Source organism: Myotis nattereri (genome assembly GCF_964212035.1).
Source record: "Myotis nattereri genome assembly, chromosome: 5".
NCBI classification, from domain to species: domain Eukaryota; kingdom Metazoa; phylum Chordata; class Mammalia; order Chiroptera; family Vespertilionidae; genus Myotis; species Myotis nattereri.
This window is the reverse complement of record NC_138080.1, coordinates 83627201-83653902: the sequence shown is the minus strand read 5'-3', so window position 1 is coordinate 83653902 and position 26702 is coordinate 83627201. Positions and strand designations below refer to the sequence as shown.

The following is a 26702-nucleotide window of genomic DNA, read 5'->3' as shown; positions in this document are numbered from 1 at the left end:
ATGGCCTTTGCACAAGGGACACCCTCTCTGTGTGTCATGAGGATGCGTGGAGAACTGTGGAAGCAGGCAACAACTGGCATAGCCTTCATAACGATCTGTCTCAAAAAACTTCCCTTGGCACAATGTTTGCCCTTTAAAAACCCCATGTAACACCCCCACATACGGCTCCCCAGTTACGGTTCTGTTCCCACCGGCAAACCCAGAATTTTCCTTTACACATTAACCCTCGGCTGTCACTATTGTGGGAGGCCGCCACGCAAGTCCTCCAGGTCTCGAGCCTGGGCTCTCTGCTATCTCTGCACCTGGGCCTGGCGGTGCCCAGTCAAAACCGTGGGAGGATAGAGGGCAAAACCTCAGCGCCGGCCTCTTGGCCTTTGTGGGTTCCAGCCAGGCCCTGGGGGTTATTTTAGTGCAACTTCGGTATTTAATTTGAGGATGTGTGTGGATCAGGAGGGACCAACACATTATTTTCTTTTCCCTTGGCCAAATGATTAAATTTAAAGTTCTAAAAATCACACAGCTTGATCCAAAGCCGTGTCCAATTGGAAGTGAGAAATGGCCAGACAATCCCTCCCCTGCCAGGACTATCCTTCCTTAGCTGCCGGCCACCACACGGGCCCATTACTGTGGGCATCACCTGGCCAGTCTGTCGTTCCCGGCCGACCAGAGCCCTGCCCCCCAGGCTCCCTTTCCCTGCCTGTACGTTGCACCTTTGCTGGAAGAGCGTTCTACAGGTTTGTTCAATTTCTTACAGCCCTGAGAGCACCCTAACCGGCAGCGGCTGAGCCATGGCTGAGGGGGAAGTCACCACGTTCACGGCCCTGACCGAGAGGTTCAATCTGCCTCTGGAGAACTACAAGAAGCCCAAGCTTCTCTACTGCAGCAACGGGGGCCACTTCCTGCGGATCCTCCCAGACGGCACCGTGGACGGGACGAGGGACAGGAGCGACCAGCACAGTAAGCACCCAGGCATCCTTCTGGGAGCCCCTCCCCTTTCTGGTGTCTTCCTTAGTCAAGGGTGGGGGAAGGGAGGACATCTAAAGATTGGTACCTTCTTTTCCAGGCATGACACTCTCAAAGGCAGGGCAATAGAAATGTGGGAAGGGTCTGGGTGTGGACACTAGAGTTGTGAGGGCCACAGCCTGCCTAAAGGAAACTCTCTGTTGACTTACACAACTGCCTTGAGCTCAGATGTGGCGGCCAGTGTTCAGATGTTCAGATTTCTGTAAGTAGTGAGAGGTCTGTTCCTCCAGGCTGGTCAGGGTCCTGTTTGCTCCATGCGGGGAAGAGCCGCATGGGGCAGGGTGGGTAAACCTCGCACGAAGACATGGGCTCAGGTTCAAGTTTACCGACTCTCCGCGTTACCTTTCCACTGGGATTGGTTTGTGAAATCCTGGTTTGAATCATAGCTTGCACATCATAAATTATGCAGCTTCCGCTCTGCATATCATGCAGATGTGGCTGTGGTAACGGGAGGGGTAAAGTCATTCTCCAGACCTTATAGAAACTAGAGAGCCGGAGAGATTCGAGCCAAAAGCTGAGCATCTCTTCCGGGCTTTCCTGCCAGCCCAGCTCTCAGACGGTATTGATAAATGGAGTTATAACTACGGAGAAAAGAATCTTCTTGACTATCTAAGAATAAAAATGTCTTCCTTCTGCTTTAGTAGTTCAGGTGTTGGTGTGTGTTGATATTAGGTGTCGGGGTCCTCTGTGATGTAATCGGGAATTCCCTGAGTTACCACTGAAGCATTAGATGTTGCAGAGAAGGCAAAAGTCAGATCTGGTCCCTGCAAAGAGGGTCAACAGGGCCAAACGTGTCACGAATCAAGAGAAGGAAAGTCTGGATGAAATTAGGAGACACGGAACATAGCACAGGCGGAGAGTAATGTTCCATAGGATGGCTTTTACATGGAATGCACAGGTTGAGCCACTGTGGCTCAGTTGGTTGGCCATTGTCCTGTGCACTGAAAAGTTGCCGGTTAGACTTCTGGTCAGGGCACACGCCGGAGTTGCTCAATCCCCGGTAGCAGGGTGTTCAGGAGGCAGCTGATTAATGTTTCTCTCTCACATTGATGTGTCTCTTCTCTCCCTTCCTTTCTCCCTAAAAATCAATTAAAAATCTTTAAGAGGAAAAAAAAATTTTTAATGGAATGCACATCACTGGTTTTGATGTGATGGTTTATATATCAGATAGTCTTCATTATTCATGGAAAATGCCTCATGCAGCAGGATATGAGTACAAATGGCCACTGCACTGTGCTCACTCTCTACCCTCAGATGAGTAGGCAGTGGGGAGGGAAGCTGGCATTTATGAACCAATTGGCATTGTCCCTTCCCTCCCAGCCACCTTGAGGTGAGGAGCAGGAAGGCTGAGGTTGGGGCTTGCAGCTGCAGAGTTAGATGTATTGGGCCTTGTTTTGATGGCTTGTCTTCAAATGGGCCTTCTGAATGCCTGATCCTCAATGAAAAATAGGCACCAGAGTGGGGCGAAAACAACTCTGTTTAGTATGCCAACTGTATAGAAGCAACATTTACTGACAATAAGTCGACTTAGACTGGAATCTGTGGTGTAAGGCAAGTTACACAATTTGTGTGATCTGCCCCACTCAACTTAAGGGGAATGAGCTTTAATTTTCTAAGGTTTTAACATTTCTAATAAGTTTTACTAGTTTTCTGAACCAATGGAAATGCTCTCTGGTCCTCAGACTCTCAGGGGAAAGATAACCTTGGTGAAGCAGTCCTCTGGGTTAAGCTGGCTGCTTCGGGAAACCTTGAATTCTGAGAGGTGACAATGACAACTTCCACGTGCTGGAATTTCTGTGCAAATGGCATATGTCCTCATTGTTGTCATTCCATCATCCACATAGAGACTGCACTCTGAGTGGGTAGTACCGGGACTTGTGAATAGTGCTGAGGATCCAGTTGCCTCACCTAAGATGCCAGGGCCCTTGGAATGCAGCATAAGGAAGCCTTAGGGTGTGTATGAGGAGGTCTGCCTACAAGTAATGCTGGGTTAACTATTTGGCAAGTGAACATGGGCAAGTTACTTGACCTTTCTGCCTCAGTCTGCTCATTTATAAAATAATATTTCTTGCCTCACAGGTTTCTTGAGAGGATTAAATGAGATAATGTGGTGAAAATTCTCGGCACAGTTCCTTGGCCGAGAGTAAGCACATGTTGGTTAATATTGCTATTGTTGTCATCATCATCGAGATTTACATATATCTGACCCAGCATGTGGAAATCCAGTGTAATACTTAGGGCCTTCCCTCATTTCTTTCTCTTCAAACATACTGCCTTCCAGGAAGGCCAGGGGGTCTAATTTCAGGTTTCGATTCAATGCCTTTCTGGCAACATGCAGAGTTGGTGTGTTGGCCTATTTACTGATTCTAGGACTAAGAACAAAGGTCAAGGAGGACAGAAATCGGAGTCGGTGGGGCGAGTGGTTCTGTACCTGTCAGTGCCGGGAGAACTGGATAATCTACACACCCTTGGCAGAGCCGGGGGCCTGGGATTAACAGTCAGAAAGCTGAGTTCACATTCCTGCATTGCCCCTTAACTGGAGCAGCACTGGTCAAGTTACCGTTCTCTCCATTTTGCATCAAGTGCTCTGCAAAGGCAGCTTTGAGCCCCCAGCCCCATGACCCTTCCAAACATCCCCTCCCATCTGGAACTGTAGATATCTTCGGTGTTTTCAGCTGTCTGACCTTGTGGAACATATTGAGACTCAGTCTCCCCACCTATAGAATGGGAATCATAACACTGCCGTGTGTACTTGACAAGGCTGAAAACTCATGAGATCCAGCAAGCGCAGAGGACTCCCTGGCTTGAATGCACCTGCTGAATGTGGTTACGTCGCCCTCTTCTGCCCAGTGGCGGTACTGCCACAACCCTTGTGAATTTCAAGGATTATTATTCAGAAACATAATTAATCTGGACAGGCATGGAGTGGATGATCCCTGACAAACTGATTAGCACAGTCTAGTGAGGGGATGATTAATATCCCTTGGTCATTAGTTTGAGCATGATTAGAGTCACAGGTAGAGTCACATTCTAAGACTTCCCTCAGGAAGAATGATTTCTAAAAGCCAATCAAATATTTAAATAAATCTACATAAATCATGCAAGATAGAACTGTAGGCCTGCCAGCTCTCCAATGTAAAAAATAATTCCTTTCACAGCTTCTCTTTGTCCCCAACCAGCGGATCTGCCTTGGGCAAAATTGGGAAGTTTTCAAAATTGGTCTTCTACCTCCAGGAGAATAAGTCCCCAAGTACTCACACAGGGCCCCTCCTGGAGTGGCATGACCCTACAAGGGGTGCTTGTGCACAGGCCTTTGTAATGCGGCCCTGAGTGGAATGTCTCCACTGGTGGGGATCTCGGGCCTGTAGAGAAGACGTTTTGGTTTGCCCCTTTACAACTCCTCACGTTACATGGTGGGCAGGTACCCCTATGGGCTGTGAGCACTAGTTCCATTACCATATTCCAAATGCCAGGAAAATGCAGAGAGCAAGAACTGCCCACTGTGAGAAGGGGCATGGGTGCTGGTTGTCAGAAAATTCATGTTGACTCCCAGGACTTTCCTTTGGGAGATGGGTAGATGGAGATATCACCAGGAGATGGAGTATCCTGGAAGAAGAACAGGTGCAGGGAAAGACATCGGAGAGTGCCTTGTGCACCAGGCAGCTCTCCTTAGAGTTGTAATTCCACATTTAACTGTGTGACTATTTAATGATTTTCTCCCCCATGTGGATGAGGACTTAGAGTCCAACAATGCAATTTTAGTGGCTAGCACATTGTCTGACAGTTAATATAATGTCCAATAAACATTAATTTGATTAGTGAGTGAACTGCATTGGAGGTAGATAGATCCAAATTCCACAATATCTATACAATAAAAGGCTAATGTGCTAAGGGTTCCTACTTCCGCCTGACTGGTCACGAGGATATGCACTGACCACCAGGGGGCAGATGCTCAACGCAGGAGCTGCCATGATGTGCACTAGCCAGCACCATGCATCTGGCGCAGACAAACCAACACTCAGCTTCCCCCAAGTGGGACATAGGCCCCACCACCACCCCAGAGCGACACTCCACCAAACTGCAGCCAATGCTGCCAAGACCCCATGGCACAAAATGCAGCCCCCAGCCCAGCCCAGAAACGGTCACTGTGGGCTCCAGGTAATGACATCACGTAGCAATGCCCAGCTTCCTCTCCCTAGCAACTAGCCTCCTTGCAGTTTCTTCAGCCCACGAACACGATTTGCTTTATAGCCAGGTGGAAACATTTTACACTTTAACCAAATGTCTGTGAAGCGTTTGCATGTGCCTCATCTCATTTGATCCTCACAGAAGTCCTGGAGTAGGTAGACAGGAGACTGTAGAATCCTATTTTCATTCGCCAGAAAACAGAGATTTAGAAAGCTTAGAAATTTCACCTGACTGAAAAGAAGTAAGAAATGGTGGACCTTGAAAATGACTTCAGGTTTTCTCACTGTGCAGAATATAGTCAAACACTGCTGCAGTTAAATATTTTACCCTTTGTTCTCCTGCATGAGCTACAATAATAATCTGCTTCGTGTTGATATTTACTGATGTTTTGCTGACAATTACCTGAAAAAGAAGTTGGGGTGCTTCACTGGGCTGGAAAAAGTTTAGCTAAATCAGAAAGCAGGTCTAATTAAGCAAGTTTATTCTATATCTATAAAAGGCTAAGTTGACTCGCACATGCATGATACATAATAAAGCTCTCACTGGCGCCATTTGCACGTGTGTGTTTCAATCTGTCATTGTTGATTGTGAATTTAGTTGACACTTCTATTCAAGAGAAAGGGCGAATAGCGATATTAAAACATTCTTCTAATTAATTTCCTTTCAATGTGCATGAATTCATGCACCGGGCCACTAGCATTCTATAAATGCCAACTGAGCACCTGGAAGGGCCAGGCTCTGCACTAGATTCTTTTGTTTCTGCCTAGCTAGAAGCCCGTGAGGTTACAAATTATCATCATTCGGTGAACAAACACAGAGCTAACAGGGCCCATGACCAGCAAGTAACTGGGAAAGCTCCGCACAGAATCCTCAGCTTCTTTATGATTAAGGCTCTCTCCATATGCCACTGCTGCCCCTACATCAACACCATGACACTGGTCTTGCCCCACCAACATATTAAATAAACATACTGGATTCACACAGCCTGTCATGTGGGTCAGATGGATGTAGGTGCAGGTCCCATCACCACTTACTAGTTCCATGTCACCTTGAGGATGTCACCTCCTCTCCATGTTCATCAGTTTCCTTATTTTAAAAACAAGGATGACAAAACCGTCCGCAAAACTAAAAGACAACCCACTGAACAGGAGAATATATTCACTAATAATATATCTGACAAGGGTAGATATCCAAAATAAATAAGAAACTCATATAACTCAATAACAAAAAATAAACAATCTGATTTAAAAACAAATGGGCAGAGGTCACGAATAGACATTTCTCCAAAGAAGACATGTAGATGGCCAACAGACATATGAAAAGATGCTCAACATCACTAATCACCAGAAAAATGCAAATTAAAACCACAATAAGGTGTCATTTCACACCAGTCAGAATGGCTGTAATCAAAAAGTCAACAAATAACATGCATTAGTGAGGATGTAAAGAAAAGAGAACCCTTATGCACTATTGGTGGTGTAAATTGGTGCAGCCACTATGGAAAAGTATTGAGATTCCTCAAAAAACTAAAAATAGATACACCATATGACCCAGCAATTTCATTTCCAGATTTTTATCCAAAGGAAAACAAAACCACTAATTCAAAAAGATACATGCACCCCCATGTTCACTGCAGCATTATTCACCATAGCCAAGGTATGGAGGCAACCTAGGTGCCCATAGATAGATGAATGGATAAAGATGTGGTACATATATGCAATGGAATATTACATAGCAATAAAAAAGAATGAAACCTTGCCATTTGTGACAACATAGATGGATCTAGAAAGTACCATGCTAAGTGAAATAAGTCAGACAAGGACAGGCAAATACTGTATGGTTTCACTTATATGTGGGATCAACAAAACAAAACAAATGAACAAACAAAGCAAAAACAGACTCATTGAAAAAGAGAGGAAAGGGATGGTTACCAGAAAAGAGGGGGATGGCGGGATGGGTGAAAAAGGTAAAGGGAAGTGTAATCAATACTATTGTGATAAGCTTATACAGTGTCAGATGATCACTAGAATTAGTGGGGTGATCACATTGTAAGGTATAAAAATGTCACATCACTATATTGTATACCTCAAAATAATATACCTAATGTAATATTGTGTAGGAACTATACTTAAATTAACAAATTTAAATTTTAAAGTAACAAGGATGACAAGGGTACCCATCTCATAAGAAAGTAGGAATTTTAAGTGTGATAATGTTTGTAAACGTGTGTACACACTCCTCGTCCTCATCCCTGAGGGCCCCTGGCCTTCCTCCTCTCACCATCTGATCTTTGGAGGCTGTTAAGTGAATACCTGCTGTGCTTGCTCGCTAGACCGAGGGTGACTCCTGCTCTCCGTGTCTCTGAGACTGTCGAGGTTTGGCACTCCCAAGGCCTGGCATGTGGGTCTCATGTGCCCAGACTGGCCCAGCAAGCCCTGCTCGGGTACCCTCTCCCACAGAGCAAGCATCTCCGTGAAAGCAGCGACAGCTCCGTGTCTGATTCCACTCCTCCTGCTAGAGTTTCTGCCTGGTGACGGGGACCATGACTTCGTCCTGGATGGGACTCCTAAGGGGACCGCTCACTGGAGATCCTAAGCTCAGGAGAGTCCCAAAGCCGCCGCCTCCGCCTGCAGCCTGCACCCCTCGCCTCCCGAGCACGGCGGAGGCTGCGTGGGGAGCAGGCTTACCGGCACCGCTCGCCACACAGATGGAAATGTTCTGAGCAAAGTGTGTGCCAATCAAATATTTATAAATCAAACCACATCCTAAAGGCACTAGGGTAGTTGGCAGGTCCAAAGAATGCTACTTTACTGTGCAGCCCTTTCCAAAGGGCAGACTCCCTCTCTCCGGTGAAACCCGCCCGCCCCTCGTTTTCCAGGCAGCCAGACTTCCTTCCTCGCGCTTGCCGGGACGGCACCTACCGGGAAAGGCACTTCGCTGGCCACCAGATCGGGCTGGACATCAAGGTAGCTTTTCACGTGACCAGCGCGGACACAGCGACCCCCTGCCAGGCAGAGAGCTCTCCCAGCGGGGTTCTCACCTTGGTCGATGTGATGCCAGAAGGCTCCCTGCCCCTCCTCCCCGTGCACCCCTTAACTGGTTACGTGGGAGGGATTTTTCTAGATAAACTTCTTTTTTTTTTTAATATCACACAGTCCATGGACTGTAACAAAATTTTCCGGGCACCCCTTTCAGACCCTAAAGGGGAAGCAGACGCCTTGACACACTAAGAAAAGCCTTTTTCAGATATATATGCATTCCAAACCACTGGAATTTTTTTCCCATAAACTCCATTTTTTCTTCTTCTTCACCGTCTTTCTCTAATGTTTTGCGGAGCCCGGCTTGTGGCTACGCTTTAATTATAAATGCCACTGACATAAAACAACCTCACAGAGCTCTGAATGAGGCTGACCTCACTTTGGGTAAACATGGCAAAGGACAGGAAGTCTCGACCCAGAATAAACCAGGCACATAATCTCTTTTGGCCTCTCTTTGGAGAGAAGTGGAAAGCGGGCTCACAGGCCACGGAGCTGCAGAAGCAACACTTCCCTCGGCGCGTTTGTCTCACTAACGGCACCAGTTGTGATCTCATTTTTTAAAATTTCTAGAACGGGGCAGGAAGGTGAGGGTGAGGGCAGCCTGGGGCTGAGACACCAGGTGCAGGGTCCCAAGAACTCACTTCTTTAGGCGCCGACAGGCTCCTAACACCTTTTCCTTTCTGTCCTTGGAAAGTAGGAGTCACACATCTTACTGCAAATAAACTATCGCTAAGAGCTAATGGAAGGCTCTGGGGAGCAGAAGAGAGAACCAGAGAGACAGGCTTACAGTTGCTCGGTTGCTTGGAAGAAAAGGTAGAACACCTCGTTAGGGGCCGGCATCTCCACTCAAAGGCTCGGCTCCCCTTTCCGTAGGTTCCTCTAAGTAAAGACCCGTGACGCGGTCCCAACGACGCTCAGGGGACAGGGAGGGGCTCGATCCACAAGGCGATCTTGCCCATTGCAGCCGATTGACATTTAGTTTTGACTGACAGGCCACTCCCACGCCTGCACACCCTCATGTATTTATTCCTAGCAAGGGAGCAGGACTCCAGATTCTACTGACAATACGGTCACAAACCCACCAAGCAAACATCTCCCACCTTCTTACAGCCCATTTTTGCAACGCTTTGTAAACTGGATTCCTTTCAGAAATTTATGTCTCACACAAGAGTACCTTTTCAAATAGTGCTTTGCAGGTCTCCAGCGAAGTCAAAGTCGCGGTCCCCAGGCCAGAACTGGGGAACATTAAGGAGACTGTGGACTCAGTGACGTATCATTTTTCAAAAAGTGCTCGCCCCTTCAGGCTTGGGGTGCTTTAGAGCCACCGACCTTCCTGTGCACAGATAGCAAGTCCTAGCTCCCCCGACGGGATGAAGAGGAGTGGCTCCTCCCTGCTCTGGTGCTAACCTGGTGGAAGGTGCTGGAAAAGGAAACTGAGCAGAAAGGTGTGGCTACGGTGGTCCCTCACCCCTGTCCTGCCTCACCAGCCTTCCTGGGCCCTGACTGCCTGCAGAAGACTCCCCTTTATGGATCCCTTTGTTTAGAACTAGATGGTCCCTGGGGTCAAGCCTGAGCTGGGTCCTGGAGCATCACAGGGGTCATCGGGAGCAAGAAATGGAAGTGTTGGCCAGCGCTCGGTGTTTGCCCATTGACTGAGAACTGGGCTTTCTATGTGAATCATCCCCTCAAAAGTACAGAGGAGAATTCTACCAACACCCGCAGCCCCATCACCCAGAGTTAACCAGTGTTACCAGCTGGCTGTTCTTGCCTCAGAATTGTGTTTTTAAAGAAATGAAGAGCTAGGCCCTGGTCGGTTTGGCTCAGTGGCTAGAGCTTTGGCCAAAGGACTGAAGGGTCTTGGGTTCAATTCTGGTCAAGAGCACATACCTCGGTTGTAGGCTCAATCCCTGGCCCCTGTCCAGGCGACCAATCGATGTGTTTCTCTCACATTGATGTTTTTCTCTCTCTGTCTCTTCCCTTCTCTTCCACTCTTTCTAAAAAAATCAATGGAAAAATATCCTTGGGTGAGGATTTATAAACAAACAAAAGAAATGAAGAGTTACGATGAAAGGGAAGTTCCCTCTACTCCCCTCCCCCGTCTTATCCTTCCCAGAGCTGCTGCTTATATGAACTTGATCTGTATCTGGGGCACATTTTTCTATTTTACTCCATATATATTCATGAGCTATGCACATTGTTTTGTATTTTTCATAAAATTTTCATTAAGGATGTACTATAAATATTATTTTAAAAAATATTTTTATTGATTTTAGAGAGAGAGAATGGGAGAGGGAGAGAGAGAAAAACATCAATTTGAGAGCAAAATATCAATTGGCTGCCTCCTGCATGCTCCCTACCAGGGATTGAGCCGCAGCAACTTGAGCATGTGCCCTAACTGGGAATTGAACTGGAAACCTTTTGATGCATGGAACAACGCCCAACCAACTGATCCACACTAGCCAGGGCTAAATATTATTTTGTAATTTGCTCTTTTCACTGTATATTATTTTCTTCTTCTCCTTGGAAGAAAATTATATCCTATATAATAAATGGGTAATATGCAAATTGTCTCCTCAAACGGGAGTTTGACCAGAGTTTGACCAGGGGGAGGGGCTGGCCCCACCCCCGATCGCCCCCCCTCCACCCTGATCAGGGGCAGGGCTGGCCAGCCGGCCAACCTCCCGCATCTCCTCCTCCTGGCCAGCCTGGCCCAGTCAGCCCCAATGAGGGCCAGGCCAGCTGGACCCCACCCATACACGAATTCATGCACCGGGCCTCTAGCATATATATAAATGAGAGAATAGGGGAGAGTTTTTGTTGTAGTTGCCCTGCTTTTGTTTGCTTTTAGCTCAAAAACAAGTGGGTGTGTTTTTTTTGCCATTGTGTTGTTTTATCATTCATAGGATCATCTGTACCCCTAACTGGGCATCAACTCCTGAAGGCAGGGCCATTGTCCGACATTGAGCTCAGTTCCCAGCACACCACAGAAGGTTAATGAATACTGTTAACTGAATGGCTTTCCGCTTGGCTCCAAGAGGGAGGAGCTCCGGTTGGCTACAGCCAGGCTGTGTGGCCAGCTCCTCCCTCTTTCTGAGCCCCTTTCTCATGCTCTCTCCTTCCCACTCTTCCTTGGCAGCAACTGCAGGAGGATGTAGGCTTGGAAAACTGGAATGAAGTCACACTAGGGAGCTGGACACCTAGTCGGTTACACGAGTAGCTTGGGCTGGGTGTTACTCCTTCCTGCCAGCCCTACTTGCAGAAGGATATATGTTTAGGAAACTTAGCCAGAAAGAAATTCAGTGAAAATGAGCTATGAAACTTGGACATCCTGGAGAAATAATATTTACAGAGGAAACTCTTGAGACGAACTCTCACCAGTGTAACAACCCTGGTGCTGGGGCTCATGGCCGAGAACTGGCTCGTGTGCCAAGCAGCGCTGGCTCCTGCTCTGTGAGGCCTTCACACAGCCAGAAGGGGACTCCACAGACGGCAAAGTCAACTCGCTCACCCCACAGCAAGATGAATGGGAACTATTTAAGGCATAGAACAGAAATGAACTAGGAAATCAAGAGCTTTATAAAAATCTTCCTAGGTGATAAGCAATGTGTCAATGCAGGTTCATCTGTCATGACAAATGTGCCACTCTGGTGGGGAATGTTGATCGTGGTGGAGGCTATGCATTTGCGGGGCAGGGGGTATATGGGAAATCTCTGTACCTTCTGCTCAATTTTGCTGTGAACATAACACTGCTCTGAAAGATAAAGTCTATTTTAAGAAAACATCTTTGATTACCTAAAAGGATTTGCCCCTTGGGGTTTCTGTTGCACCTATAATGCGTTCAACTAAATACCGACAAATGGGGATGCTCGATGGAAAAAAGTCCCAGGGGCTAATGTCACTCCATATGTTATGGCTACAAAAGGGATCATGGATGACCACCGCCATCTTGCACATGTCTGACCTTAAACACAAGGGAGTCCATGAGGGGAGTGAGTACAGCTTCATTTGGACAAATGTTTCCCAGACCTGAAGCTCAATGTGTTTCATGAAAGAGAGGATAAAGCAGGCTACTTGGGATGCTTAGACATGGCTCATGGTTTTACCCCTGATTATAAGTATCACATTGGATAAACCATGCTGTCACCAAGCTCAAGTCTTCTCACCTGTAGGACAGAGCCAGTGCCACCTTCCTCCAGGGGATGCTGTGAGGAGCGATGATGTCACCTAAGCATGGTGAAAACGATAGTTAGTCCTGGGCACTTTCCATGCATTGGATCATTTCATCCTCACAACTCCATGAAGCAGGTGCTATCATTATAGATAAGGAAACAGAGGTAAATACCTTGCCCCTTGATCACACAGCTGAGCCAGAATTTAAATCCATGCAGTTTGACTATGGAGCCTACACTCTAATTTGACACTATCTATACCAAGAGAGAAACTAGGATGCTCGCTGCCTGGGACCTTGTAGCTGTAATAAATGGTTATCCCCCTCCATTGGTCTCTCTTAAACATACAGGATTATGTTGAGAAATTGATAGCAAGCTCTCTGAAAACCATAAATGAAAACGCAGAGAATTTATTTAAATGCCTTATTGAGATTAAACTCACATACCATATAATTCACCCATTTAACGTGAACAATTCAGTTGTTTTTCTGACATTCAGAGTATTCAACCATCTCCACAATCAATTTGAGAACATTTTTGTCACTTCAGAAAGACGCCCTTTACCTCCTAACCATAATTCTCCTTTCTCTCTCCCCCCTACCCTCCCCAGTCCCTGGCTACCATTATTTACTTCCTGTCTCTATGGGTTTGCCTATTCTGGAGATTTCATTTACATGGAATCACAAAATCTGTGGTCCTTTGTGATTGGCTTCTTTCACTTAGCATGTTTTCAAGGTTCATCCACGTTGTGGCATGCATCAGTACTTTGTTCCTTTTTATTGCCAATAATATCCTATTGTATACAGTATTGCTATCAACCATATTTACTTGTGTCATAGACTGTTAGAGCTAGGAAAACTGTAGAGACTGAGTCCATATGGAGACTGTGGCCTAGAGGTTAAATAGCTTGGCCAAGGTCACACAGAGGGTGGGTGGTAGAAGCCTTGAGCCTCACAACTCTCAACTTGGTCCCATCTTACTTCACTCTGCAAGGTGTTGTTGAAAATATAATTCAAAGCTCAGAGCTTATTGGTGATGGACCAACAGAGTCATCTCTGCAAATATTAGCAAAACATTATTCATTCAACAAATATAGACTAGCTGTCCCCAGAGGGCAGGGCACTGCGTGAGGTGCTGGAGACCTCATTGGGAACAGGACAGACAAGATCCCTGCCCTTTCTCCCAGACAAGATTTCTGCACATTCTCCTGGGGAGGCAGAAATAAATGAGTAACCCTCTAAGTGATTTTAAAAAAATGTACTTTGCATAAAGTATCATGGAAAAACAAACAAACAAGGGGCAGAAAAAGATGATGTGGGGACCAAGGTGGCAGTGGCAGTGGCAGGAATGGTGAGGTGGGGGGTGGGAAGGGTATCATAGCATGTCATAGGCTATTTGGGTGGGAAAGCCCTCTCTGAGGAGAGGGGTTAGGCTGAGGCCTGGAAGAGGAGAAGGGCCAACTTTACGAGTATCAGGGCGAAGAAGGTGCCAGACATAGTGTGGAGCACGTGCAGAGATCCTGAAGTGGCAAAGAGCTGGGTGTGTTGAAGGAGTTGCTGGGTGAAGCGAGTGGTGTGATCTGAAGCTAGAATAGGGAGGGCCCAGGTCACAAGGAGACCCTTTGGCCTGTTCTCTCAGAGCAACTGGAGTTAGGAGGACCTGAGGGAAAGAAGGTCCGTGGCTTCCATTTTCCTTCCTATGAATCAGATAAACTACATTTACCTGAGTCTCTGTAGCAAGGACTTTCAAGGACAAGAAAATTGCATCTTCGGTAGGGTAATGTAACTGTGTATCCCCCCCGTGAAGTGAAAACAGGGAAATGAGAAAATACGGGCATATTAATAGGGAAGTGGTTTAATGATCATAGTATAGCCACATAATGGGACGCAATTCAACTGGTAAAAAAGAATGAGATTAAATCCTTCAGTGATGAAATGGAAAGATTTCCAATTAGTTGTTAAGCCGAAAATCAACCAACCAACCAAACAAACAAAAACCCAACCTGCAGAACTGTGCGTCTAGTATCTTACCACTTGTGTAAAAAAAAAAAAAAAAAAAGCAGGAGGCAAAACATGTATTTGCTCACATATGCACCAAATTTGAGTAGAAGGATTCACCTAAAATATACCTCAGAGGGGTTTCCTTGTTGTCTTTGCCTCCCCAGGAGAAGGTTCTGGGAGGAAGGACAAGGGTCTCATCTGTCCTGTTCACTGCTGTATCCCCACTGGTTGCAAATGGGAGGCTAAGATGGGGTGAGGCAGACTTTTCACGGTCTCCTCTTATATTGCTTCTAGATTTGAAACATGGGCATATAATTCTTATTCACAGAAATTAAATAAAAAGGGAAAATAAAAAGTCATAAGGGGTCTACATGGGCCAACCAAAGCCCTGTGTTCTTTCCAGCTTCCCCGGCCCCTTGGCCTCTGACAAAGCTGAGCCTCAGAGAGGCCAACTCATCCTCTGGTGCAACCACTGAGTGCTCACTGGTCCCTGGTCTAGACTCCACTCCTAGTCATAGAGATGGTTTTGATGACCAAAGAATTGTCCAGAAGAGTCCAAAATTGATTGTGATTCCCAAGTATGAACCATCACAGCCACCATGGGCAAATGAATAATTATCAGATGGCACTGGACTCCATTTAGGTACCCAGCAGTGGGCAGTTGGTGTAAATGGGGAGAGAGTAACTCAGGGAAATTCACATCCCTGCCCTCAACCTTGGCACTAGTGACTTTTGGGGCTGAATAATTCCTTATTGTGAAGGGCTTCCCTGTGCATTGTGGGATGCTGCTAAACTTCTGCCTTCTGGATGCTAATAGTACCATCCCACTCCAGGTGGGACAACCAAAAAGGTCTCCACAGATGGCCAAATGGCCCCTGAATACCAAAATTGCCCCCAGGTAAGAACCACTGTTTTGTATCCCTGCAATTCCAGGTAAGTGGGTCATTCTCCCAATGAGAAGCCAGGGTTTCCCTCTGCCTCTACCCAGCTGGGTTGCCTGAGAGGATGGAGGGTTGACTCAACCTGTCCACAAGAAGCTCCTATTCCTAGAAGGCCCAGGCTGTAAAAAGACACCCCCAAAGCAGGCTGACAACTGAGGTGGAACACACTCAGGCTGCCCAGTGGCCCACTCTACAGCACCCCGCATCGCTTCCTCCCATGGTTATCTCCCTCCAGGTGACAAAGACAGAGCAAGGAGTGAGGCTCCGTGAAAAGTGCACCCCAGGTGGTTTTGTAACAAACGGGGATGGGTGGACGCCCCTGCTTCATCTCTCCTTCTCTCAAGAACATGATTCCCAGTGGACCGCTTTCTTTGGAGGGCAAAGAAAAAGGAACTGTATTTCTATGTTTTGATTAATCTGAGGCTCATCCTTGAGGCTCTGAAATGAATGAGCAGAATTTTCCGTGGCTAACTGTCCTGGCCGCCAGGCCCTGTTGGCAAAGGCCTGGTGTTTATTTACTTTTGCTTGTGTTATTTTTATTCCAGTTCAGCTGCAGCTCAGTGCGGAAAGCGTGGGGGAGGTGTATATAAAGAGCACCGAGAGTGGCCAGTACTTGGCCATGGACTCCGACGGGCTTTTGTACGGCTCAGTAAGTATGAGGCTGACAAGCTTCCAGACTCTGCCAAGGTTTGAGGTTTCCAGAAATCTTGTTATGTTGAGTGATACACACTATAAAGCAACAATTAGTCTCTGTTTGTTATTTTTTTTTCCAGTAGGATTCCCGCCCTCTACCCTGCCTTATTTTAGGCACAAACATAAAAGAGTTTCTTGCGGTATTCTCTCAAAATACTCAAACGTATTATCACATAGAGGAGACATTGATTGAAATTTTGGTAAGTCATCCATCACTCATCTCAGAATACCTAGTTCCACTTCACTCATGCATTCCAAAAGTCTTTCTTGAGTCCCCACTACATGTTACAGGCGTGTCCACTGTGCTTTTTATAAGAACTGCAGAGCCCAGATCCTCGTAGTGACCAGGTCACACACGACACTTTGAAAGGGTCTCCTAAATAAAACATTTAATAGCCCAATTGTACAAACATTTATCAAATGCCTCCTGTGTCTAAGTACAGTTAGGTACCGGCAGGGATGTGAAGGTGAATGAACCACAACCCTGCCCTTGAGAGACACAAAGAATTTACTCAATAGCTAACATCCTCTGCATCGCCTTCTCCATCCCTCTTCTGGTTAGTGCTTTATATAGGTTTGACTCTGTTAATGGTGGTCTTTGTGAGAAAGGAACAGAAACAGAGGAAATCTGATTTTTCCCTTACTGGTATCTCTGGTAAAAGATTTGATGAGAGCCCTAACCGGTTTGGCTCAGTGGATAGAGCATCGGCTTGCGGACTGGAAGGTCCCAGGTTTGATTCCCTTCAGGGGCATGTACCTGGGTTGCGGGCACATCCCCAGTAGGAGATGTGCAGGAGGCAGCTGATCGATGTTTCTCTTTCATCGATGTTTCTAACTCTCTATCCCCCTCCCTTCCTCTCTGTAAAAAAATCAATAAAACATATTAAAAAAAAATATTTGATGAGAAAGAGAGCTGCAGCCAATGGCCCCAGGTCTTAAAATTATTTCTGGATTTCAATGACCCTTTCTCTGTATCCTAACAACTGATAATTAAGGCTTGGCTGTAACTCATAGCCCAAGCCAAACTCCTTTCTTCCTTTTTATTAAGATTAGCATGTCTACAGGAAGGCAGCCGGGGGGGGGGGGGGGATTAGTCTGGGGCTCCCTTTAATTTATATTGAATTGTCAAGAGGCAGTGGGCACGGCAAACCCTCTCTTGAAGCCATCATCAGCCAGAATTTGGGATGTGAATGCAGTTCAGCTTTTTACATGCTCCCCTAGGGGTCAGGAGACGGGATCATCAGTTACAGGTAGCCTCTACTAAGCTGTTTACTGAAATACAGGTCAAGTGGGACAGCTTTAAAGGGTTTGGAGCCAGGCAGTGGCTGCTATATAGGGAATAGGTGGTGTGTGTTTTAAGGTAGTTCTTCCAATTGGTAATAAAATCAATTGACCAATCGGTCATTCACTTGCAGGCTCATAATTGAATCTCACGCCTCTGCCACTTTGGCAAGTTACTCCCCTTTTGAGCCTTGTCTAAGATGAGGACAGTAATGGACAGTACCCACCCGCATATAGGGCTGAGAGGCTGCAGGGAGACAATGAACAGACCCGCCCACCAGCGTGACTGGCTCACGGGAGACACTCCGTCAATAGTGGCTATGAAACATTCAGTTTATACATCCCTTGCCCTCATTATTTCATAGGTTATATGTTAGTTTTGTGGCTTTTTCCTCCTTTAAATCAGTTTTGATGTTTATAACTTTCTGTTACTCATATAAAAATATTGGGGGAGACTCCTCAAATCTGATTTTCTCTAGGCTCCAAACACCCCCTTCCCCCTCACCCCCCATCATCCTGGCCGTCACTGTAATTCACCTAAAATATTCAGACGGTGATCTTCATATATGAGGCATCAACAATTTTACATTTCCCATTGATAAGGACAAGTTCTAACCTATCTCAGAGCTCTGCCTCGTACTCTTTAACTGATTTTTGGCATCAGTCCATCCTGATCCAAATTTATGTGCATGTGGAAAGGACATAGTTATTTTAAAAAATAACTTCAAAAGGCTATATCCCAAAACATTCCTTCTCTTATCTCTGGAGATGGTAAAAGGCTAACTTTATAAGATGTGAATGCCTTCCTGTGTTTTCCAAATTTTCTCCAGTGGGTATATGTCACCTATGTAACTGGGAGGAAAGCGTGCTAAATATAAAAAAGAAAATAATGAAAACAATGGCCATGAATCAGCTGTCACTAACCAGGCCCTCGGCATTGCTCCAGATGCATAACGAGCACTGACAAATCCTGTTGGGAGACCAGAGGCAGCACCTCCGATTTGGCCTGCTGACTCAGCCTCTGACTCAGCCGTTCTCTGTGTGTCAACTGCTGTGGTGGAATAGAGACATCAGGTGGGGGGTGTGGCCGTCCTCTACTTTGTCACAGAACAGGGGCCTGATGCCCACTGAGGGGTGTCATGGGGTGAGCCCTCCCTATGGGGGAGTGGGCAACCCACACAGGTCCCAAAGTGCCAACCTCCTCCCACCCCTGACAATGTGCATCAAACACCAATGTCTGGGTAAGTTCCTTCCGAGGCATCAGAGTCACCCAATTAACTATTACGTCTATGTCCCACCTTGTTCTAAAATGCTCCAGTGTCTCTCCTCGTTGTCACTGCTCTAGACTGCAGATGAATAAGCAGCTGCGTGCTTCCTGCTGCGGAGTACCTTGCTAATCAGAGGTAACTTTCCCGAGGCCTCTACCTGATCTCAGGAGTCCAATTCAACGCACCACCTCGTTGGCGAGCACCTATTACTTGCCAGGTTCTAAGTCTGGCTATAGGCAGAGGGCTGACAAGGTCCCATCTCTTCCCTCAGGAGGGCTTGCAGTCTAATAGGCAAATGTGCCCACAAACAGAGAACACTGCACGACAGAAAGGGGCTCCCCAACCACTGTGGGTGAGGAGATAATAGAGACCATGCGACTCGGAATTGGAGCCAAGTCAATAATACAGCATTAGTGTTTTGGCTCACCTAACTGGCTTCTGTCCAAATATCATAAATGTTTTCTACAATCGTGACAAATAGGAAGTTCAGATAACTGGGGTTCCTCCCACTCCCTAACAGATGCATTCCAAGTGGAAAATAATTATTGATAATAACTGCCCTACTGAATATGATGGGACTCTTTTCCACCTTAATAAATTGACAACTGAATTGGATTCCACTGTATGTATGTGCCACTACCTACTTAACCAATCACCTTTCTATGCATATTTAGGTTGCTTCCAATTTGTTACCATTATATCCAATGGACACCCTTGAAAATATAGTTTTACACTTTCTAACTCTCTCCTAACTGTTCCTAGGAGTGAAATTGCTGGGTCAAAGGTCGTGCATATTGAAACCTTTGATACACATTGCCAAACTACCCTCGGGAAGTCTCCACCAACGCGTCTCACCAAAGCGCAGGAGAGTGCATGTTTCCTACACTCTCACCAACACTCAGACGTGTCTTTTTTCTCCTTGCAGATATCATTGCCAACATGTTAAATCATTTTTTAAATTTGCATTTTCTTGCTAGTGAGATTGAATGTTTTCATAGGCTTATTGCCAGTTTTTGAAACAGCAGACATAGTGTGCCATTTTGATAGCATCCGAAGTCTATATCCATCTGGTCTTATCTACTCTCTGTGCGTACGTACATAACGATGCAAGGAAGGATGCTTATCACCTGTTAACCATTGTCTATATCTGGTTGGGTGGGCTCTGGGCGGATTTTTCTTTTCTTCTTTCTTTAAGTAAAAAAACATTTTTTCAGTCTTCATTATTGAAAGCATTACATATGTCCCCCTTTCCCCCCATTGACCTCTCCCATCCTGTCCCCACCCCCCACCCCAGGCCTTCACCACCCCATTGTCTGTGACCATGGGTTATGCATATATGCATATGAGTTCATTGGTTGATCACTCCCCCCCCACACACACACACACCCTCCCCTTAAGTAAAATTTTAAGTTTTAAAAAGTGCAATTCTTTTTATAAATATTAGAAGATAAAGCTACTTCCATTTAAAAAAAAAAAAAAGTTAAGTTCCAGGATATGTTTTAGGCTTAGGGCACATTTTGTACAAGCACTGATGGTCTTAACAATGCTAAGGTACTATCTTGCTATTGTTAAAGAAAATCACCAGGATGAAAAATTATATTAGTAGTTTTTCATTTATTCGTTAAGTCCAAACTTAACAGCCCTCACTGCATCACCATCTGCTTTCACCTGCTTTAGACGTTTTTCATGGCCAAGCCTATCTAGGTGCCAGGCCTCTACAGAGACAAAAGCCCAGTCCCCGTCCCCCCACCCCTCCTTGGGGTGCCTACAGTCATTCAGGATCTCCCCAGGGGCAGACTTTAGGGTCCTAAGAACGAGAAATGTAAGGGGACCTTACAATAATAGCAGGTGTACATTGAAGGCTCATTACGTGCTGGGTCCTATTGTAAGTCCTCATTACCATCCCCGGAGATAGGCTCCACTATTATCCCAATTTACTGAAGAAGAAACTCAGGCACAGAAAGCCTGGGTAATTTGCCCCAGGTCACACAGCTTTAAGCAGAGGAGCCCTGCCTAAAACCTGCCTAAAACCACTCGCTCACAGCCCTCCTCTCTTTCGGTTGTATCTTTGTAGCAAACACCCAGTGAGGAATGTTTGTTCCTGGAAAGGCTGGAGGAGAACCACTACAACACCTACACGTCCAAGAAGCACGCAGAAAAGAATTGGTTCGTTGGGCTCAAGAAGAACGGAAGCTGCAAGCGTGGTCCTCGGACGCATTATGGCCAGAAAGCAATCTTGTTTCTCCCCCTGCCAGTCTCCTCTGATTAAAGAGGTCTGTTCTGGGTGCTGACCACTCCAGAGGAGCCTGAAGGGGTCCTCGTCGGCTGACCCCAGATTGTTCCCTTGACCATTGGCTGCGCTAACCCCGGGCCCACAGAGCCTGACTTTGTAAGCAATGCGCTTCTAAAATGCCCAGTTCGTTTTCTTGCAGAGCCCTTTTCCCCAACACAGTTTGGAACAGAGGGGACCAAATTGCTTTCAGGGGCCAATCGGCGGGCCAGCCTGGGTCTGGTGTGGAGGTCCCGTTGCCGCTGGGCACCTGCTGCAGGCTGAGCCTCTCAAGGCAAAGGTGGGGCCCAAAGAAGTGTGTTCAGGGGGCTGCCAAGTGGGTCTTTCAGTAACTGCGTCCGGTTCCCTCCACCGAGCAAAGTTCCCCCAAACAGCGGGCAGGACACCCTTTGTCTTTCCGACCCCCCACGATTATTAGAGAGAAGCTATGGCTAGGTTAGAGGGAGGCAGCGTTCCCTGAGTAGAAACAGGGATGAAGAAGTCCTTTCACGAGAACGGAAGGGATTACACTGGCAAGGGGGGACTGCATGCTGGAGGCGGCTGAGAAGGAAGGGATCTCAGTGTGGAATTGATGGAGGATGGGAGGCTCAGGCACGGGAGAGCAGATGAACGCAGCGCCTTGGAAGTCCTTACGGTGCCCTGACTTTCCGAAGGTTATCAGGCAACAGGGAGCCAGCCGCTGGGTGATGTCAGGTGGCCAGCATGAGAAGTGGGTTCTTGATTCAAGGGCATCGGATGCTGGTAAATTCATTTGGGTCCTGGGAGCGGGTGTGGGAGTGATGAGAAAGAAAGGGAAACCGGGCCGAGGGCTGGTTGTCCTCTGAAGAGGATCATTCTAGAAGCAAGAAAGAAAGAGAAAGGGATGTGTGCTTGGCCACCCGGAGGCAGAGGCTTTGGGGTCCCAGGGCAGTGCTCACGCACCGTCTGGGGGAGCTTGTTTGAATGTAGATTCTGGTTCAGTGGGACTGGGGTGCGGTTTTGGCATTTCTAGCAAGCTCCCCGTGCGTCGATGCTGCTGCGGACTCCCACCATTCGTTCAGTTGTGGTCCTGAGAGGATGTCAGTCAAATGAAGGTGGCTCAACCTTCCCACCCCCACCCCTCTCCTCATGCTTAACAACACTGTAGCATTCAGGCACATTGGCCCAGTTATGCCTGTGTGAAGGAGCATGTATTTAAGGCGCTTTGGCCCATTGCCTATAAAATGCCCATTTAGAAGATAAACAAAAGTATACTTCAAAAATGTTAAACCCACACCAACAGCTTTTCCCAAGAGACCATTTGTGTTATGATTACTTGTATAAATATGCTTCCTGCTTAACGTAAACCTGACCCAAGTGGCTAGCAAATTAGAAACACCATTCATCTTTGACATATGATACCGTTGCCCTGTAAATGCCTTTAATAAGCCATTTAAATTTACTATGAGACTGTATGTTTTAATCACATTTAAAAATATATAGCGCAAAGGCAGTTAAACTGATTAGCATCCAGCCACTGAGAATGACAATAATAGGATACGATGTATAAGCTACTCAATTATCCACCACTTATACTCCATTTACCTGTAAAATGAGATTTTCCTTTATTTCCCACTGTGCTGTCAGACATTTTTCTTTGAAAATGGGGATTTCTTACGCAATGATGTGACAATTGTGGATGAAAACCGATGAGAGTGTTACCTCATGTTTTATAAGGAGTGAAAGTGATTATTAATTGAAAAACAATTCCGTCATATGGAGAATGGAAGGAAAATGACAATCTGTGAAGGTTCGAAGCAATAGTGGAATTGAGAACTGAACCGGGTTAAAACGATTGTGAATAAATACCATCCTGCGTTTGTTTCTACAGCAAAACCATTGCATAACTTTTTTTTTGTTTTTGTTTTTGTAACTTGGATAAGACGATTCCATTTCATATTAGTAAATCTTTGCAGGCAAGTTGGGGATAGTACAGTGTGGCTTAACATCTATTTACTATGAAGATTTGGTCAGAAAAAGGTACCCAGAGAAGAAATCCAAGATATTTATAACGGTCCATAATTTTTAGTATGTGACTCAAATTCAAGTATAACGTTGGCCAAGAAAATGTAAATACTGTTGCTAACAGGTGAGGCAGATGTGTGTGGCTTCAGAGACCCAACGCATTGTAGAAGAGACACTACTGTGACCTCGCCCCCCACAGGCCAGTCATCAATCACTCATGTGTTCGTTCAATGAATACTTATTAAGTGCCACTGTGTGCCCGGCACTGTACAGAGTACTGAGGCCTCAGAGAACCTTGTCTGCCTGGTTTGCTGCTGTATTCTCTCCAGGGCATTAGATGTATGATGAAAGATGCTGTGGATTCATTTCATCCATCAAGTAAAAACAGACTTTTGTAGGTTCCTGCTGAATAAAGAGTTAGTCCCAGAAACCCAGGTCTGGGAAGAATTAGCAACCCCAGCATGAGATAAGCCCCTAGCAAAGTGTCAGAGGACATGGCAAGGTAAACCTAACATTTGCACCTGCAGAACCATGTCAGGCAAAGAGCCTGTCAGATCTGGTAGGAAGCGAGTGGTTAGAAGTTCCTCACTCGGTCGGAACATGCTCTCGTTCCTTAAACACGGAGCATCCCTGCTGCTCTCTCTCTTCCTGGAGTCAGTCGTGTGGCCACTGCCTGTCACGTGCCTCTCGTGTGGGTTCACCTTCAGGCCAACTCTTATGAGTTGCCTGACATTCTGTACAAAGCATCAGGAGTGTGTGTGCTTTGGGTTGTTTTCAATGTGCTGGTGGAGGTAGAGGTGGTGGTGATCTGTTTCCTTGGAAGGGATGATAGCCAAGCCTCCTATGGCCAGCAGTGTGCACTTACAAACACGAGCAGAGCATCTTGTATTACTGAAGACCGGGTACTTGCTCTGCATCGGAGGCGATGGAGCCCAAGTCCTCAGCCTTGTAGAACACGACGCTGAGACCAACCATGCTGCAGGGCTGCAAAGCAGACCTCTGAGGAAGATGCCTGTCATTTTACATCACTGCCTCTCTTTTTTTGCACCTTATACGTATTAATAAACGGTCTAGTACGTAATAATGTCTCTGAGTTTCTCTGCATCGCGGTGTCTCACCTCCCTGTGGAAGGACTTCCCTGGCATCCCTGAGGTGTGGCTGCTCTTTCCTAAGGCTGATAGGAAAAGGTAAGGCAGCAACGTTTTTCATTTTGTTTGGAAACCTAAGGCAATATTGGTGCTTCCCTAGGGACCCACTAGAGAAATATATTCAGGAAATTTGCCCCCTGAAGAGCCAAGCACCATAAGTAAGTCATTTGACACTTTAGTTTCATAGTATAAATCATGCAAAATTATGCTCCTACCTATTGTAGAGTTGACCAGCTTATGCTTAGGCAAAGGTACTGTGACCTGAAAAAAAAATGCAAAGACATACTTATAATTTTAAGTCAATGGTCAGAGGCACATCTCAAGAGCCTTGATGTGAGACCATCGATTCCCTCAGCAGATTTTCTGCAATTATCATACTAAGCAATATCTCCTTAAACTTCTGAATCATATAACTCCTTATTATTAGGAGAAAGTTCAGTTGCCTAAACATCATGGCAGAATCAGATCACACACATGCACACTCACTCACATGTATATACACGCACATACACACTTACACATGTGCACACGCACCCATACGCACACATGCATGTGAACCAATAAAAGAAAGGTGAGCAGCCCTAGCCAGCTTGGCTAAGTGGGTAAGAGCATTGGCCCACGGACTGAAGGACTGCTAGGTTCGATTCCAGTCAAAGGCATGTACCTCGGTTACAGGCTTGATCCCCCGCCCTGGTTAGGGTGCATGTGGGAGGCAACCAATTGATGTGTCTCTCTGACATTGATGTTTCTCTCTCTGTCTTTCCCCCTCCCTTCCACTCTCTCTAAAAATCAAGGGAAAAATATCCTCAGGTGAGGATTAACAACAAAAGATGAGCAGTGTTTGCCCACTCTGCTAATTACACACCATAATCAATCCCTCTGTTCCTTTTTAAAGTTGCCTAAAGCAGTATTTTTCTCCCTTTTAGAGCTTGATCCACACTAAGAATGACTTTTTCCAGCACATACATACTCTTGTACGTACATACAACTGAAACAAAAAATGTCACAAAGCTACATATATGAGATGCACTCAGATGTTTCTATTACATTCCACTAAAATATGCTGGTCAAGATGAATTAAATTGGGACACAACAGTATGGGTCACAATGAAAGTTTGAAACATGGCTTCAAGTAAACATTCTCCTTCCCAAAGACAACGAGACTCAATTAGAATCCTATGTGATGATGTTAGTGTTTTCAAAGACACGGTTTGTTCTTGAAAAAACAAGACAAGGAAACCTCCTGCTACCCAGAAACCATCTGTCCTAAGGGTTTGGTGAATTCTCTTAGCTGGTTTGCTACGAATCATGCAAAATGAATGCACTGTTGCAGATTCCAAAGGCACAGGCACCCGCTGCTGCCTCCTCTGCTGGTCCTGGCAGATTTCTGCTCTCACAGCCCTGGGGACTTGAAGCCTCCTTGGAAATTGTTATCACTTTGGGCCATTCCCTCCCTAACTCCCCTAATCTTCACGTCATTCGTTGTTTTGCCCCCAAAATTCCTACTTCACAACCATTTCTAAATAAGACATGAAAAGCAGACTGAGCCAGAAAAAAGGCTAGAAAACCAGCCTCCGTCACCTTCTGGAAATTACCTTTTTATCTCCCCTATTATCTACCCAAAGAAGAGGTTTTACCATCCATGACTCAGTCATAAGATAAATGCCATTACTGCTGGAATGTATCTTAGCCAGCCAGGGATTTAAAAATTATCATCTTTGCTCAATCAACTAAAAAGAGTAACTCCAGGCCCTAAATGTTTGAGAGGCTTAGGGGAGCTGAACATTGGCCTCTTATGGGTGAGTTCGACCACAAAGACAAAAATAGAAATGAAGTCATCACTTTTCATATCTATCTGGGAGATGTCCTGTCAGCCACGGGGTGGGCAGGGGAGGGCAATCCTGAACCCTTAGCACTTGGGATTGATATATTAACAAGTATGGGAATAATGACATGTCAAACAAAGATGTGCCTTCAACTGCATGTTCACAAATTAACAGAAATTATTTTCAGGAATGCTTAAGCCCAACCAAGCAGTGGGATTTGTATGTTCTCCATTTCAAAATTACTAGGCGTTTGACAACTGTTCAAATTAAAATGACGGCTCATAAAAAGTGGTGCTCGCCCTTCCTACTCTGCTCCTTGAACTTGTCCTCCACCCCTAGAAAGAAACTCCCTTTGCCATTGTACTTAAAATTGACTCTAAAATCTCAAGAACCCAGAACCTGTGGTGTGGGGATCTGACAGCAGGCGCCCTAGATCCCAGGGATTCACCCAACGTTCTCTCAAGTTACAAGGGAAATTTCCTTAACGACTATGGAATCCTTCTGTAATATTGTACCCACTTTGCGGTTGACATATTGACCGTGATATACTACACTGTTAGCTTGCTGCCCTGGTTAAAAAATTAAAAAGAGAAACCAGGTCACACGTGGCCTGCAGCTAGGGGATGGTTTTGCTTTATGAAATGCATATATTGAAGGATCTGGTTTTGGGGTCTTCTGATGGGTCTGAGGATGTTTGTGACGTGAGGAGGAGGTATTTCCCAAATTGCTTCCTTCTCCCTTCGCTTCCCACTATCACACAGGCTTCACATTCAGCAGCTAAACATTGGTGTCTGTCTTATTACATAAACAAGCAAAACCTCACCGTGTCTTTGAAGTGCTTTTCTAACAACCTT

The 26702-nt window shown here is 46.0% G+C and overlaps 1 protein-coding gene across 3 annotated transcripts in view; it reads left to right on the top strand.

The window, feature by feature from the left end:
- FGF1 (fibroblast growth factor 1) overlaps positions 1-24383 on the top strand; it is a 91280-nt gene extending 66897 nt beyond the window's left edge. For all 3 annotated transcript variants that reach the window (XM_081091770.1, XM_081091768.1, XM_081091769.1), the window contains 3 exons: positions 755-957; positions 15905-16008; positions 20676-24383. In XM_081091770.1, coding sequence (XP_080947896.1) covers positions 789-957; positions 15905-16008; positions 20676-20870 — 468 coding nt within the window. In that variant the 5' untranslated portion in view covers positions 755-788 and the 3' untranslated portion in view covers positions 20871-24383. The remainder of the gene's footprint in view (positions 1-754; positions 958-15904; positions 16009-20675) is intronic.
- The last annotated feature ends 2319 nt before the right edge of the window (positions 24384-26702 follow it).